The sequence below is a fragment of the Aptenodytes patagonicus genome, chromosome 6, assembly GCF_965638725.1.
Source record: "Aptenodytes patagonicus chromosome 6, bAptPat1.pri.cur, whole genome shotgun sequence".
NCBI lineage: Eukaryota > Metazoa > Chordata > Aves > Sphenisciformes > Spheniscidae > Aptenodytes > Aptenodytes patagonicus.
Window position 1 is genome coordinate 25,965,612 of NC_134954.1, and position 14,600 is coordinate 25,980,211.

The following is a 14,600-nucleotide window of genomic DNA, read 5'->3' on the forward strand; positions in this document are numbered from 1 at the left end:
TCACACAATGAACTACAGAATAATTTCAGTTGGAAGGGACCACATTGATGCCAACCTCCCGCTAAAGCACAGCTTCAACGTTGGGTCAGGTCGCCCAAGCCTTGTCCAGTCACAACAGAGTGGCCTCCAGGGCTGGAGGCAGAACAACCATTCTCCCGTGGAGTGTGTTCCTCACACCCACACAGAACTTCTCCTACTGCAACACATGGCTGCTGCCTCTCGTCCTCCCCATGCACCTCTGAGATAAACCACTGTTTATTTAGCTGCTTGATTTTGGCAGCTCTGCACTCTGATCTCTGGAGGCCCAGACGTGACTGGCCTGTAGGCCGCTTGGCTGTCCCATTAGTATCTCCACAGCAACACAGATAACCAGAACGCTGCATGCAGCTTCTTGGAAGTTACCAATTACAAGTTATTTTCAAAGCAAACACATCTATTTTCTTTTTCCATTTAATTTCAGGAGGGTGTCAGTGTTTACAGCACCGGCTTGGGGGGACTGCTCTCTGCCAGTGTGACGCCTCACCAGCCCTGCAGGGAGCCACCTGGTCGCACTGCTGGCATGAAGATTGCGCTGATAAGATCAGCGCAGTGCCAGAGACTGGGAGCCCCAGCTGGCGGCAAGGGGACCACAGGACACCTGGGGGCACCCGACCGGGCAAGGGAGAGCATGGCGACGAGGCCCGAGAGGAGGCTGTGGGGCAGGAGCAGCTGCCTCGTGCCTGGTCAGTCACGCACAGCCCTCCCCTGGAGCAGCCAGATGGAGAGGCAAGGCAGGGCGGAGGAGCGAGGTGAGGTGAAGTGGAGCCACATGGCGAGCAAGGCAAGGCTGAAGCAGCAGCCCCAGCCTCCTCCCTGCCTCCTGGGCTGCTGCAGGCTGAGCTCTAGGCTAGGAGGAGACAGGCTCCGTCTATTCCAGAAGGCTTCTAGAGAAAAGAATACATTAAAACCGTGGAAGTCCCAAATTACGTGGTGCCAGCCCTACTCGCCAAGGGGGCCCGGGAGGTAAAGGAGCTGCCACACTCATCATGGCGGCCAAGGGTGGCCCGCGCCCCGCAGCGCCACTCTCACTATGGCTGGGCAGAGCCGGGACGACCCATTGGCGGGACGTGGACGGATCCAACCCGGCGGCCGGCAGCAGCCGCGGCGCTGCCGGAAATGCCCCTCACGGCACGGCGTCCACCGTGCGGAGCGGTCCCGCGGCGCTGGGGAGCTCCCGGGCCGCGCCCCGCCCGGCGCACTGGGGGTGATGGAGCGGCTCCCCCGGCCCTGCCGCCGGGCGCCCAACGTCGCGGCCGCAAGATGGCGTCCGGCTGCCCCGGAAGCGCTCGGCGCGCGGGGAGGCGCCCAACATGGCGTGGCGGTGCTGGGCCCGCGCCTGGGGCCCGCGGCCGCACAGGTACCGCCGGGCCGGGCCGGGCTGGGGAGGGGGCGGCTGGGGGGGAGGGGGCGGGCGGTCGCGGCGGTGCTGATGGTCCGCGTCTTTCCCCGGCAGACTGACGGTGCTGCTTGAGCAGCGACAGGGTTTCCGCCGGGCGCGGCCGCGGCCCGAGGAGCCCCCTGCCGCCGCCGCTGAGGCGCGGCCCGGCCCGCCGCCCCCGCGCCGCAGCCTCTGCCCGCCGCCGCCGCCGCCGACCCGCGCCAGCCGCCCCTCGCCGCGCCGCCTGGTCAAGCCGCTCCTCTTCGCGGTGGGGGTAAGTGGTTCCTGCGGGCCGGGGGTTGCCGTGTCCGGCCCGGGGGGGGAGCGGGGTCGGCAGGGAGCCCCAGCGGGCGGCTCCGTGGCGGGACCCCCGTCTGTCAGCGGTGCCTTAGTTCCCATTAACGTGCTAGTATTGCTCCGGGCTAAGCAACTGGGAATGGCGTGTAACATAAGCCCAGGGCGAGCCTGGCTTCCTCAGCCGAAGCGACACACGGACTGTCTTCGGGACGGTGCGTTCATTGTGACTTTATCCGATATCGCCCAGTTCACAGGCTCTGCCTTCGGATCCGCCGCCATCTGGCAGTATGAGTCGCTCAAGTCGCGGGTCCAGACCTATTTTGAGGAAGCTCGAGCAGACTGGTTGGATAAAATACGGCCGCAGAAGAGGGGGGACTTCAGAAAGCAGGTACACGGAGCCAGGCCCGGCCTGTTCACACACGGGTGGGTCCCTGCGGAAGCGTGAAACGTGACCGTGTCTTTCCTCTGGTGTAGGCACGTCTGTGAGCACCATTTGTACAACAGATACTTGTCTAGTTTATCCTGATTTTTAACTTGGAGAAATAATAGGTTACAGTAGACATATTTCCTTACAAGAAAAACTGATAGAATTAGTTCTAGAAAACTGTAACTCACAATATCACTGCAAAAGCTATACTGGAGAAAAATACCATCTTCACCCTGAAATGCAGGGAAGAGAGGTCAGTAGTAGTAGTTTGTGTATCTAAACTAGGTACCTTTTACTTTTTCACTGTAAAAAAAAATTCTATTCTTGCTATGTCTAAGTGTTCTCAAAAGTGAACATGAACTCTGAAAGAGGACAGAGCTAGCTTAAATTCTGAACCTTAAGCATAAAATTTTTTAATGCTCTGGCTTCTGAAATGCATTTGTATTTTCAACCTGTACTTCACAAGTACGAGGGTTTAGAGGGCTGTTTTTCTTTGAGAGCTTACATTTCCATGCAGATATTTTGGAGTTTGGGCAGTAAGAACGATGTAAGTACTGCAAGACTTGTTATAAATTTAGTTGACATCCCAAAAGTGTCAGTCATTTTGTTTTCAGTTAAGTGTATTTAAAACTAAACTAAACATGCATGTATGTTTTACGTTTGTTTCAAGGTTACTACTGTGGCTTGTGATAGACCAGGCTGGATTACTCTTTCAGGTCTGCTTGTCCAAGGGAAGTAGGGCTGAGTGTGGAGTGGAGAAGCACAGGGTCCTGGGTAGGACACAGAGGAGCTGTTTTTGTAATGTGTATTGTGTGCACTGTGGTGGTACTTTCAAAATGGGCATGTGTTGTGGGTTAACCTTGGTGGGCAGCTGAGCACCACACAGCAGCTCGCTCACTTCCCCCACAAACCCCCAGTGGGATGGGGGAAGAGGAAAGGAAGAATAAAAGCAAGAAAACTTGGGGGTAAAGATAAAACAACCAAAAAAACATTTAGTAAGTGAAGGATAAGTGGGAGAAGAGAGAAAAAAAACAAAACAAGTGATGCAAAGGCAATCACTCACAATCTCCTGTGGGTAGACCAATGCCCAGCCAGTTCATGAGCAAAAGATGGCTAAACCTCCTAAAATCCCCTCTTTTCCCTTTTATTGCTGAGCATGACATTATATGGTCAGGAATATCTCTTTGGTTAGTTTGGGTCATCTGCCCAGTTGTGTCCCCTCACAGCCTATTGTGCACCCCCAGTCTATTCACTGCAGGGGCGGATGATGTGCAAGGTCTCGATGCTGTGCAAACACTGTTCAGCAAAAACTAGAACATTAGTGTGTTATCAGTACTATTTTGGTCAAAAATCTAAAACACAGCAGTTACGTACGAGCTGCTATAAAGAAAATTAACTCTACCTTAGCCAGGCCCAGTACAGCATGCTTTCTTGCTCAGTGTATATGAACTGCAGGTGAGATTATGATTGCCACTTAATATTTTAAATAATTTTGGTTTTATACTTTTGTTTTCCTTCAAAACCTGAAGGGTAAGATCTGGTGATTAGCTATCCAAAAAATAAAACAAAACTGCCCTGTTGTTAATAGGCCTAAACTCCCAATCCCCATCTTAACTGGTAAGTTCTATTTTTAAAAGTTCAGGATCCCCCAATAGCTTCTGAGGGCATCTACTTCTTGTATTTTAGAAAAATCATGTTTGTTTAGTGTTCTTATACTGGAGAACTTTGTAGGAAATACCGGTATCTGTATCCTGTGTGAGAGAATTAAAAAAATGCAATGAAGTTGTTACTTTGATATCAAATAGTGAATGATTTGTTTCATACGGCATTATTTCCCCCCCACCTCCAACCTACAGATAATTTTTATGACATTGATGGGGACAATATGGTTGGAAGGTTATTGAGCTATCAATAAAATATTTGTCCAAAATGATTCTGAAAGCTGAGGAAGGGAAAGGGGGGTGGAATTTGTCTGTGGGCTGACTACGCTCAAAATAAACTTTTTCAGGGGTTTTAAACTTGGAGGAGGGCTGGGTGAGCTGGACGCAAGGGGGAATGGATTCCACATCTTGTGAGCCACCTCTGCAAAAGTGACCCTGGCACAAAAGTGGAATCTCTCAAAGGTGGGTGGTGTGATGTTAGACAGCATTAGGGTGAGGCTTAGTCGAGGCAGGGTTTATGCTAACTTTGGCCAATCTGCTAAAGTAAGCATTATGGGCCAGATCCTTGTTTAGTACAAGCAGAGATAAACCCATGGAGTTGTGTAAAAGGATATAACCCCATTATTTTTGAAGAAACTCTTCATCTATGTTGGGGTATTTTATGAAAAGGAGGGTAGATAACTATTCTTGAGTAAGGAAATGCCAACTTGAAAAGCTGAACCAATCAGAAATAAAAGTTTTTGAAACCGATTTACTTAACAGATTTCAAACAAATGCTTTCCATTCTTAAAAAGGCAGAACCTTGTGTGACTGTTTTTGAAATTGCAAATACTCTGCAGTGGCACTGATGTACAGCAATTCCGTTCCAGGTTAACAGCTGGTGGAATAACCTGACTGAGGGTCAGCGGACTGTGACAGGTTTGTGTTAGCTTACAAGTATTAGACATTCACAGGAAGAGAAATATGGCAAACAGGTACAGTATGTTAAAACAGATGGCTTTCATACCACGTTTAGGTTGTTAGGCACAAAGCATGTGTAAAGTTACACCTGCACATACACTATTTCTGCTACACTTCCTTCTCACAAACTATTTTTTGTATGTATTGAAAAAATTCCTATGCATCTGCGTGAGAGAGTGTGGAAGATAGCTAGAATTTTTCTCAGGAACTGTGAAAAACAGCAAATGCTTTTAGAAGGAATATGAGTATATATTCCACTGATACGTGGAAATAAAACTCCCTGATAATTTTTTGCTATTTTACATACATAGTGTTGCAAACAAGAAGCAGCTATCTTGTGAGCTTTCCCTTGGTAATGATATAGTTTTGATTGGTTAGCCTAACATCACTTGAAACCTCCAAGATAAATGTAACGTGTGGAGAGAAATTGATAAGAACTTGATTAAAATCTAAATAAAGTAGTTAAGCCATATCTGCTCTTATATATTCTACATGCTAACAAGTCCTGTCAAGTTTTGTACAACGCTATGAATTGCTCTTCAACATGCAAGCCAAGTCACAATACAGATAGAAATACTGTACTGGGGTGGGAGGGGAGTGGGGGTGAAGATTCATGTTCTATAGTCCCTAGAGCATCCCTCAACATTGAGTTAATCTAACAAGCAATATAAATTCTAGCTGGTAGACCCTGAGCCATTCAGATACTTAACGCTGATTGCCCTAACAAGGTTGGGCTTACTGTACTGAAATTGCTGAGAGTTCTGTAACATCTTGGTGTAGCATGCAGGGAAAATACTTCCTCTAATAAAAGAGCATGGTGGAGTAGGATAGAGTGCCAAAAGAAGAGATCTATTAAAATTTTGGTTCTGGGGTTTGTGTCATAGTTTTTCACAGTTCTTACATTTTGTTGCAAAACTTCAAATAGAGACTAATTATGTGACATTTACCATTCCATAAAGGAAGCACAATTATTTTCCCCTTTAATGTTTCTAGCTGTTATAAGTAAATGCTTGGATAGAAATAGAAAAGGCAGTTTAAACAAGAAACAATAACTTTGCATCACTATGTTTCTAATTATTTACATTCTTATTTAAACTGAAATAAGACTGCAATAAACTGTGAAGTAAAAAGCTGTGCGTTTGCTATCTCCGAAAGGTAACTATGCCTTAGTAATGCCAACTCAACTTTTTATACTCAATCTCTAAACAGTATCTTTACAACTACCTCAAAACCAAACCTCCCCAGAAAATGAAAGGGATGTGTACTGCATGTCTGTATGCTTCCCCTAGCCTCCATGCGCAGTTAAATGCAACTGTGCAGCAGATCGGTGGCATTTGGGAATAAGCAGCTAGAGAGGCAAGAAGTGAGGCCTCAAGCTGGCTCTTGTTTCATTGGTTCTACAGTGGAATAGAAGTTTGAAACTATAGCTTGAATGTCTTAAGTACAGATTTTCTGGATTGTTGCATGCATTCATTCATTACATCGTGCATTAAAACAGTTGCAATTAAATGTCATATTTCTGAAAGGCTTCTACTATATAAATACAGCTTTCAGTATTTTTCTTTGCTTTTTCTAAACTCTTTATAGAAGTGGATACCGATTTTAATGAAATAGTGAAGAAAAAGTATGTTTCTTGTAAGCTTACTTTTGAATGCTTGTTAAGCATTATGGCGTGTTACATTCGTAATTTTCTTTTGTACTGTTTTTTCCTCTTAATAGGTATTATAGCTGCAAATGTCTTTGTATTCTGTTTATGGAGGCTGCCTGGTATGCGACGGATTATGTTTACATATTTCACCTCAGATCCATCCTCCAGTAAGTGAACGGTAATTTGGGGGACTTCTCTACGTTGGGATGTAATAGAATCTCTGATTGTTCTGCAAAAGCTTCAGATGGCACATAGCTTACTTGCACCTCCATCACCCACAAGCAATCTCAGTCACGCCCAAATACATCATTTTGTCTAGACAGAAAACGCTTCTAGGGGAAAAAAGTTAGAAGTAATAGATTAAGAAAAAAACCTCACTGGTGCTTTTCTAAATACTGTAATGTCAAAACTGTTGCCTGCTATCTGGCCTTTTACTGCATTCAGTGGGATGCAGCTCCTGCCTTTGTAAAGGTGAAGAGGCACTTCTCTAAGTGGTATCACTGCTTTCCTGGACAGAATACTAATCATGCCAGTCTTTGGGAAAGAAGAAAGTAAATCATACTATGTAATGCCATTCAAAAACTAGTCTCAAATGTGATTTTTTTTTTTTTTTTTTCTTCCTTTAATGTTCTGTGGGATGCGGCTAGAACAGTCATCAGTCACATGTACGGGCGCTTTCGTCAATAGACAAGCATTAGTCTGTATGTTATGTACGGAGTCCTTGTTTCAAAGCTGTGCTTTGGGTCACATTAAAAAAAAAAAACCAAAACACAAAAAGACTTGGCTTTCGCTCTGTGTGAAATATTTTGAAGCGGTTAACGTAGGAAAGCAAGTTACTAGTATTTAATGTCAGAACAATTAGTTTTCATTTCTACAGTAGAGAAAAGAATTAAAAGGATGAGGCAAACGTGCGTTAGGAGAGCACTTTCTGCTGTCCTCTTAATTTCTGCTGAAAAAGTGGAAACTCAACCAATTCCCCACACACGCTCCAAAGCTAAAGATAGCTATTACCCAGATCTGAGCGTCAGTCACCCCAAACACTCCTGTTTTAAATAATGTTGACCTTTAAACCTGCTAATTGGCTTTTTTGCATTTTCAAGGCTGCTGTTTCAGTGAGGAGAGCTAGTAGCTTTTTGAAAACAAGTTTTTCTTTATGAGTCCACGTCTGTAGCAAAATAATTTTATATAGATGCTCATATAATATATTAAAAATCTTTCACCATATACATATATAAATAAAATCTCTTTTTTCCTTTCCAAAGCGTAGGAGACGTATCATAAGATAAATGTTTTATATGAAACATTCCCCAGTAGATAATTAAGACTTTCTAAAGTAGCTGTTTGTACAGCTTGCATATCTCTGGGGTATATGTTCTACCTTTCAAAAGGTATTGCATGGAATTTGAAATTTGTTACGTTTCTGGGTTTATTACATAGCTTGTATTTGAGAATTATAAGCACAATTAGCCTATAGTATGTCTTGATAAATTTCTAGTCTGCATGACATGTAAGTTGAAGCAAATTAAAACACTGACTTTTTTTTTTCCCCCATTGTTTTTCTCTTTTGTAGGAGCCCTGTGTTCTCCCATGCTGCTCTCTACATTTAGTCACTTCTCTCTATTCCACATGGCAGCAAATATGTATGTTTTATGGAGTTTTTCCAGCAGCATTGTCTCTCTTCTGGGATGTGAGCAGTTCATTGCAGTGTATCTTTCTGCTGGTAATGTTAAATATATATATATTTACAACACTTAAAAAATATAAATATATATTCATGCAAGTAAAGCGTGTACATGGTCAATAGATGTATGATGACAGATGGCCATCGTTCAGTCCCACACATTGCTCTATACTAACTGCAGTACTTATTTGCTGTCATACAGAATTTGATGGGTTTAGGATATTTGGCTTCAAAATATCATGACAATACAAGTATCTGGTTTTAAGTCATGCTTAGCCACCAAAACACAATAGCTGTTAATACAGCGTTATGGGAGTTTCATGGGAAGAGATGACAGTTAATTCAAGTTAAAACAAACACCGTCCCCCCCTGCCCCCTGCCCCCCCCAAAAAAAAACCCAAACGAAAAAACCGAACCACACCACCTACAGTAGCTTCTTTAGGAAGAGGTACAGATAACGTACTTTCTGTTGCTTGTCTGCATTGCTGGCATTGTTTCCAATAGTAATTTTTCCTTTCTAGGGGTTATCTCCACTTTTGTTAGTTACGTTGCTAAAATGGCCACTGGAAGGTTTGAACCATCCCTCGGAGCTGTAAGTATCTCAGAATATGAGAGACCTTACAATGATCTCTGACGCCATTTTCAAAGCCTGCTGTATTCTTTAACCTGCTTAAAAGCCAAGAATATATTTGGGATAGTGGAAACTAGGAAAGTTTACCAAAACCAAATAATCAGGCACTGATTCCTGTGTAAGAAAAATTCTTCAAATATGTTAACTCTTGTAGTGGCAGCCCAGAACTAATGCCACTTCATGCTAACGGCTTGTAAATGAGTACTTAACAGCAGGACCTCTTGTCACTGAGCAGATAGTTCAGTTCTACAACTTACTTCATAAATGTTATTGCATAATTGTGTATCAGTCTTCTCTAATTGAAAATAGAGTACTTTAGAAAGAGATAATGTAATCGGACAAACAAAATCAGCGTGTGATACTAGTGGAAGTTGTAGGGTATGCTGTGCAGAAAGGGCAGCACTCCTGCAAAAGTCTCACAGTATGAAAGTTACGAGGCAGGCTGAGGAGGTGTTGTGGTTGTCTGTTCTTTACAAGTATTTTTAGTAGTAGAACGTTTTAAAACACTTAACTTGCTATAAGTTTGAGGCTATAACTTAGCTATTTGCCAAGTTTTAAAGGCTTCTGAACTTACTTTACTAAATAATTTTAATAAAAGCCAAAAGTCAGATTCTTATTTCTCAATTGGAATGAAAAAATCTGTTGAGCAGTCCCTAAGTTAGAATTTTTGGTAGTGCTGTCTATGTATTGTCCCTTTATCTTGTGAATAAACTATATCTGGAGCAAGTTACTTTCCATTAGTCTTATTGAGCTGAACTTACTGAAATTGTCACACGTTGCATTAGTTTACTGTATTCACAGCCTTTCCATTGAGATATTTCACGGATACAAAAGCCCATGGTCAATTTAGTACAGACCAGGGAATTGCTTGTTTCATTGACAAAAGATTTCTTGTCCCTGTCCATCTGTTATTTTCCTTGTTTTGGTACAAGCTTCAGAATGATTCCCTTCATCCGAGATGTCTGTGTTTGATTAATATATGTTAGATTTCTAGGGTTTACTGGGGGGAAAAAAGCACATTAACATAAATTGTTAAATAAATCTTAAAAACCGGGGGGGGGGGGGGGGGGGGGGGGGGATTTCTTAATTACATAAGAGCATCTGAGGGGTATTTTTTTTCCTGGTATTTATAATTTCAGATATTGAAATTAAATAATGGTGTCTTGTTTTATTTTTATTCTGAACTTTGCTGTGGTGCTTTGTACTTTGAGGTTTACCACAGAGTTGCGTTTGAAAATAAAAGCCAGAAGGAAAACAGGTTTCTTTAAATATATAATAATATATAAAAATATATCTTCCCTTATGTAACAATTCAGCTTACTTTCACATATTTTAATGTATTTACAGTCAGGAGCTATAATGACTGTCCTTGCAGCCGTATGTACAAAGATGCCAGAAGCAAAACTAGCCATCATATTTCTTCCAATGTTCACATTTACAGCAGGAAACGTAAGTGCCTTTGAACTTCAAAGAACTCCTACTCTTAAAACATTTTCCCATACCTCTCTAGTATCTGAGCATGCGTCCTCTTAACTTGTGTTTCTAAGCTGTTACATTTATTTTGAAAGACAATACAGGTCATGGAAGTCCTGGAGGCCGATTCTGAATTGTTGCAGCCTAGCGCAATCATTGCACAAGTGTGCAGTGAATTTAGAATTATCTTAAATTCCATCCTCCATGGGTCTATTTCAAATCTGATACTAAGAGGTGAAAGAAGTTAGGAGGGACTCGGGTTCACCTGTCTGAGGAAACGTGCATACACATCCTGTTCTTTCTGGTGGGTGATATTTTTTATAGCAGCACTTGTTACAGACTACTCTAATACTGATACACTCTTTTTGAAGAAAAACTTACCAAGATGGGAAAAACAGAATTTCACTTCTCAAGGGAAATAACATTCCAGCCCTGGAGAAATACCTGCCTCCTCATTTGGATATCATCTTTTGATACTTTCAAGAACACTGTTGGGATTAGAAATAAAACTACTGAGGCTTTTCTTCATGTGTAGTACCAGCACTCCTTTTTTGTTTCGTTAAGTTCTTTTAAGCACATCCACTACCCCATTTAAGAAAAGCTTCTCATGTATATCTTGACTTACTTTTAATAAGTTAATAATTTTTGGTCCACTACTTAAAGTTGTTTTACTTAAAGCAGTTAAGCTTTGTCATTTCAAGATCATGAGATTTAATATTTTTATAAGTGAAGCTTACGGATTTGAACAAGTGTTCTTAGATGTAGCCTTCATGTTTTTCTTGCACTTCTGCTTGAGTGAACCTGTTTTTTTGCATGCTACCCTTTAACTGCATGTTTCCTAAAAAAGATGGCCAGGGTAGAAATACTGGCAGAGCCACAGAGGGCATTGCCATGAAGAAGTACTCATTGCAACAGTAAAACAAAAGCAACATTGGCTATTGCAGTATAAACATAGGAATAATTTTAGCCCTACTGTGTAATTGTATTTCTAAACTTCATCTACTCCTTTAGCCTACCTTACATATACTGTAATCAGCTTTTAAAATAAACAAGCCAACGTAGCAATATAGCTGCTGTTCTAACACATATGCTTAAGGAAAGAAATACTAGTTAAAGTAACATTTCATCCTAACATTAAATCTGTTGGTCTTTTTGGAATGAGGCATTTAGTAAAATTTTGCATAATGACGGTTATTGTGGTTTGTGTCTCCTGAGGATGGTATACCGTTGCTCATGCTGTTTCTGGCCTTGGAGGTGTTCGCTATCATCCTGATTTTTCTACCTTCCAACAGATGCGTCATTTAGGAGAGTGTGATGATCAATTTATATCAGATAAGATGACAGGGATGCTGCCCCACATGTTCCATCCACTAGAGGGTTGTGTTTGGGAGGACAGACGCACATAAATCTAAGCTATGTCAGAATTAGTGAATGAGAATGTTGCAATTATGTATTTTGTGGTGTCTTTTATAGCATGTACTCTTCCAAGTAATTTCCTTTTTTTAATTTTCTGACCTGAGTTTGGAATATATGTGGAGCTTTAGAAATGAAGATGGGAAGAGACTGAGTGTTTGAAAAGGACACATTCCCACCCTGCACTATTCTGTAGCTGCTCATGTCTGTATTTTGACAGCACAGTACAGCTAAGAACCGAGTCTGTTGTTTTAAAACATTTTTTTTTCTTAACAGTGATTGCTTAGATACAAAATTTATGGGATTTTTTTTGATCCCAAATTTTTGCTCTGTGCCAGAATATGAAACTTCTTTTATCAGTGGCCATTATATGCTGTGACTGATCCTGTCCATTCCATGTTCTGTTCCTTTCCAGGCTTTAAAAGCCATAATTGCATTTGACACTGCAGGGCTTGCTCTAGGCTGGAGACTTTTTGACCATGCTGCACATCTTGGAGGAGCTCTCTTTGGAATGTAAGTTTGTATTTACTAACTTCTGTTTGTTTCATATTTAAATTCATCCTATATTTTTTCCTCTTTACTTCCTCTTATCTCTGAAGTGTGGGGGTTTTCTGGAAAGTTGTCTTAAGTAGCATTGAAGACAACTCACTGTTATCCTTGTAGTGCTATAAAATTGTGTGGAAAATACTGTTAACAGATGCTTAGAACTGAAAGAAATTGAGAATGATAGATTAGATGTCAGATTGTCCTGTCACTGTAACCTGGGCTGGCTGTCTCTGTCCTGCTCTCCCCAGCACATTGAAGAGAGACACAAGGCAGAAAAGATTCTCACAAAACACAGCATGGACAAATTAAAATAACTTCAGAATTAAACAGCTAAGAAAATTTTTTTGTCTCAGTGTTTTTCCTCTAATTGGCAATTTAGAGAGAGCTACAGAATTAGTATAAGCTCAGGCCAGATTCCTTTGAGCAGCCTCTACTGCTGTTTGTCAGTGTTGCTGTGTTGTCTTTGTGTGGAGCCTTCCTAATTGGGAAGAACTACTAGAAATCAGTTTGCAGGAAACAGTTCTGCATTGTTCCATGTTTGAACTACATTACCTAATGAGTTTTTCCCCTTCTACCCGATTGCAGTGTTGTCTTTATTTGCACACTTATTGCTAAGAGCATTTTTAAACGTTTTATGTAGGCATTTGAAAAGCCTACCTGAGATTAGGCCAGACAAAGAGCAGGTGGAGGACACTTTTATTTTGGTCTACGAACTGGTTTGCCTTTGTTTGCTCTTTCTTGGCTTTGGTGTCAGTAAGTTCTGTGCTGCAGTCTCCTCTCCTCCCCTTCTCTGGCGTCACAAGTGCATTTGATGTAGCCTTGCTGATTTGTAACTACTTTCTGCTGTGATGCAGCAGATCAGCTTGTTCACTATAATGCAGATTCACATATTATTAAAATAGGATAGCAGCTGCAGTAAAAATTGTCTTGAGTTGACGAGTACCTTGCCTTCTTCACCTACATATGTTCTACCTATATGTTCTACTCTGTGATCATTTTGGTCATTTCATCCTAAAACAGGGCCTCTATTTAGGACGTATGCTGAATGGACAAAGTATTTCCTATGTATTGCCTCACAGACAATTATCCGCTTTGGAAAGTGGCTATATGATTTAAAGGAATGGCCAATTTACCTAGCGATGGCTGATGGCTCATATAAAAGCACTTTTGTTATTCAGGACGCAGGTGTGAAGTTAGGCTTGTGGAAGAACCTTCAACTTATTTCCATGCGGTTGCTTCCCCTCCCACCTCCCCTCTCCACCGTAACCTCCCTTGCTGAATCACTTACGTTTATTCATATGTCGGCATATATAGTTCTCTCTGAACATAAATTAAGCTAGAACACTTCGATAGAGTAAATCTTCATTTAGATGTTTATAGAAGAAAATTCACTTTGAATGGAATGTGGCTGTTCATTATGAGGCAGTTGTATTTACATATGAGAAAAATATTTCTGCTTGGTGTTGTCATTAAGGATTAGCACAAGCAACAGTACTGTTTTAACACTCTTAAACGGAAATAGTTTTTTGCATCTTTTTAAAGTAGAAATCATGAGAGCATGGAATTAAAGGCATGAAAACCATTCATTCTCAGGACCGAGACAAGCAAGAACACAAAGAAGTTAACCATTAGGAGTCAAGAGAACAAGTAGCTTACCTGCCACTGCCACTTTCCAAGAATGTTGTTCTTTCTGCCTCGGTTTATCTTGTCTCCTATACTGAGCATTTGAGTTACTTGATTTTAGTGATCAGCCTGCTCCTCAGATAAAGAGAAAAGTTGCAGTTAGTTTTAACTAGTATTTTCTTTCTCAGGTGGTACGTGACTTACGGCCATGAGCTCATATGGAAGAACAGAGAACCACTGGTGAAAGCTTGGCATGAAATGAGGACAAAGAACACAGGAAAAGGAGGAGGTGGAAGATCTAATTGATACTAATCCTAGAGATTCCTTGTGCCCAAGTGGTATATTACTTGAAGACATGGGATTTAATTGGTTTTGAAGGTTTTTTACTACTCCACATTAAGCCTCTAAGGAGCTGAAGTTTCTAATGTAAACCACAGTTACAAAAATGCCTATCAATAGAAAGTGAACTCTGACAAAGGTGGAACAATAAAGGTTTTTATCCTATTGCTCTCTGAGGTAACAGTCTGCATTATGTTTTTTAAAGGAGGAAAAAAAAAAGCTTTCCAATGAAGTGACCAAAAACTCTGTCCAAAAAGCTTCAAAATGGGGTACAACTGGTTAATACTTAGGAAGATAAACATTTTTAAAACTGAGGAAGTTAATGGATCAGGAATCCCCCTAATGTCTGCCAAACAACACTAGGTGCTTTCCTAGAAGGCACGCTTTAGGCAGATTAGCCTTATGTTGAGTCCAGTGTGGCAGGTGGTCTTTATTGTTGAAAAGACTGGATGAGATAAGCCAATGGTCTCTTTTGATCTTAAAC

General features: G+C 41.7%; 1 protein-coding gene across 1 annotated transcript; it reads left to right on the forward strand.

Moving 5' to 3' along the window:
• Positions 1-1,346: 1,346 nt before the first annotated feature.
• PARL (presenilin associated rhomboid like) lies at positions 1,347-14,292 on the forward strand. Its single transcript, XM_076341606.1, has 10 exons — positions 1,347-1,396; positions 1,493-1,691; positions 1,962-2,102; positions 4,672-4,720; positions 6,482-6,577; positions 7,981-8,130; positions 8,613-8,683; positions 10,070-10,171; positions 12,024-12,121; positions 13,966-14,292. Exons 1-10 carry the CDS (start codon positions 1,350-1,352, stop codon positions 14,081-14,083), a joined length of 1,071 nt encoding a protein of 356 aa, XP_076197721.1. The 5' UTR covers positions 1,347-1,349; the 3' UTR covers positions 14,084-14,292.
• Positions 14,293-14,600: the final 308 nt, after the last annotated feature.

Excerpts from the sequence above, each read along its gene's own strand:
- PARL (XM_076341606.1), top strand. The coding sequence starts at position 1,350 with ATGGCGTGGCGGTGCTGGGCCCGCGCCTGGGGCCCGCGGCCGCACAG. Across the intron at positions 1,692-1,961 it reads CGCTCCTCTTCGCGGTGGGG|TTCACAGGCTCTGCCTTCGG; the intron begins GTAAGTGGTTCC and ends GATATCGCCCAG. Across the intron at positions 2,103-4,671 it reads GGGGGGACTTCAGAAAGCAG|GTTAACAGCTGGTGGAATAA; the intron begins GTACACGGAGCC and ends ATTCCGTTCCAG.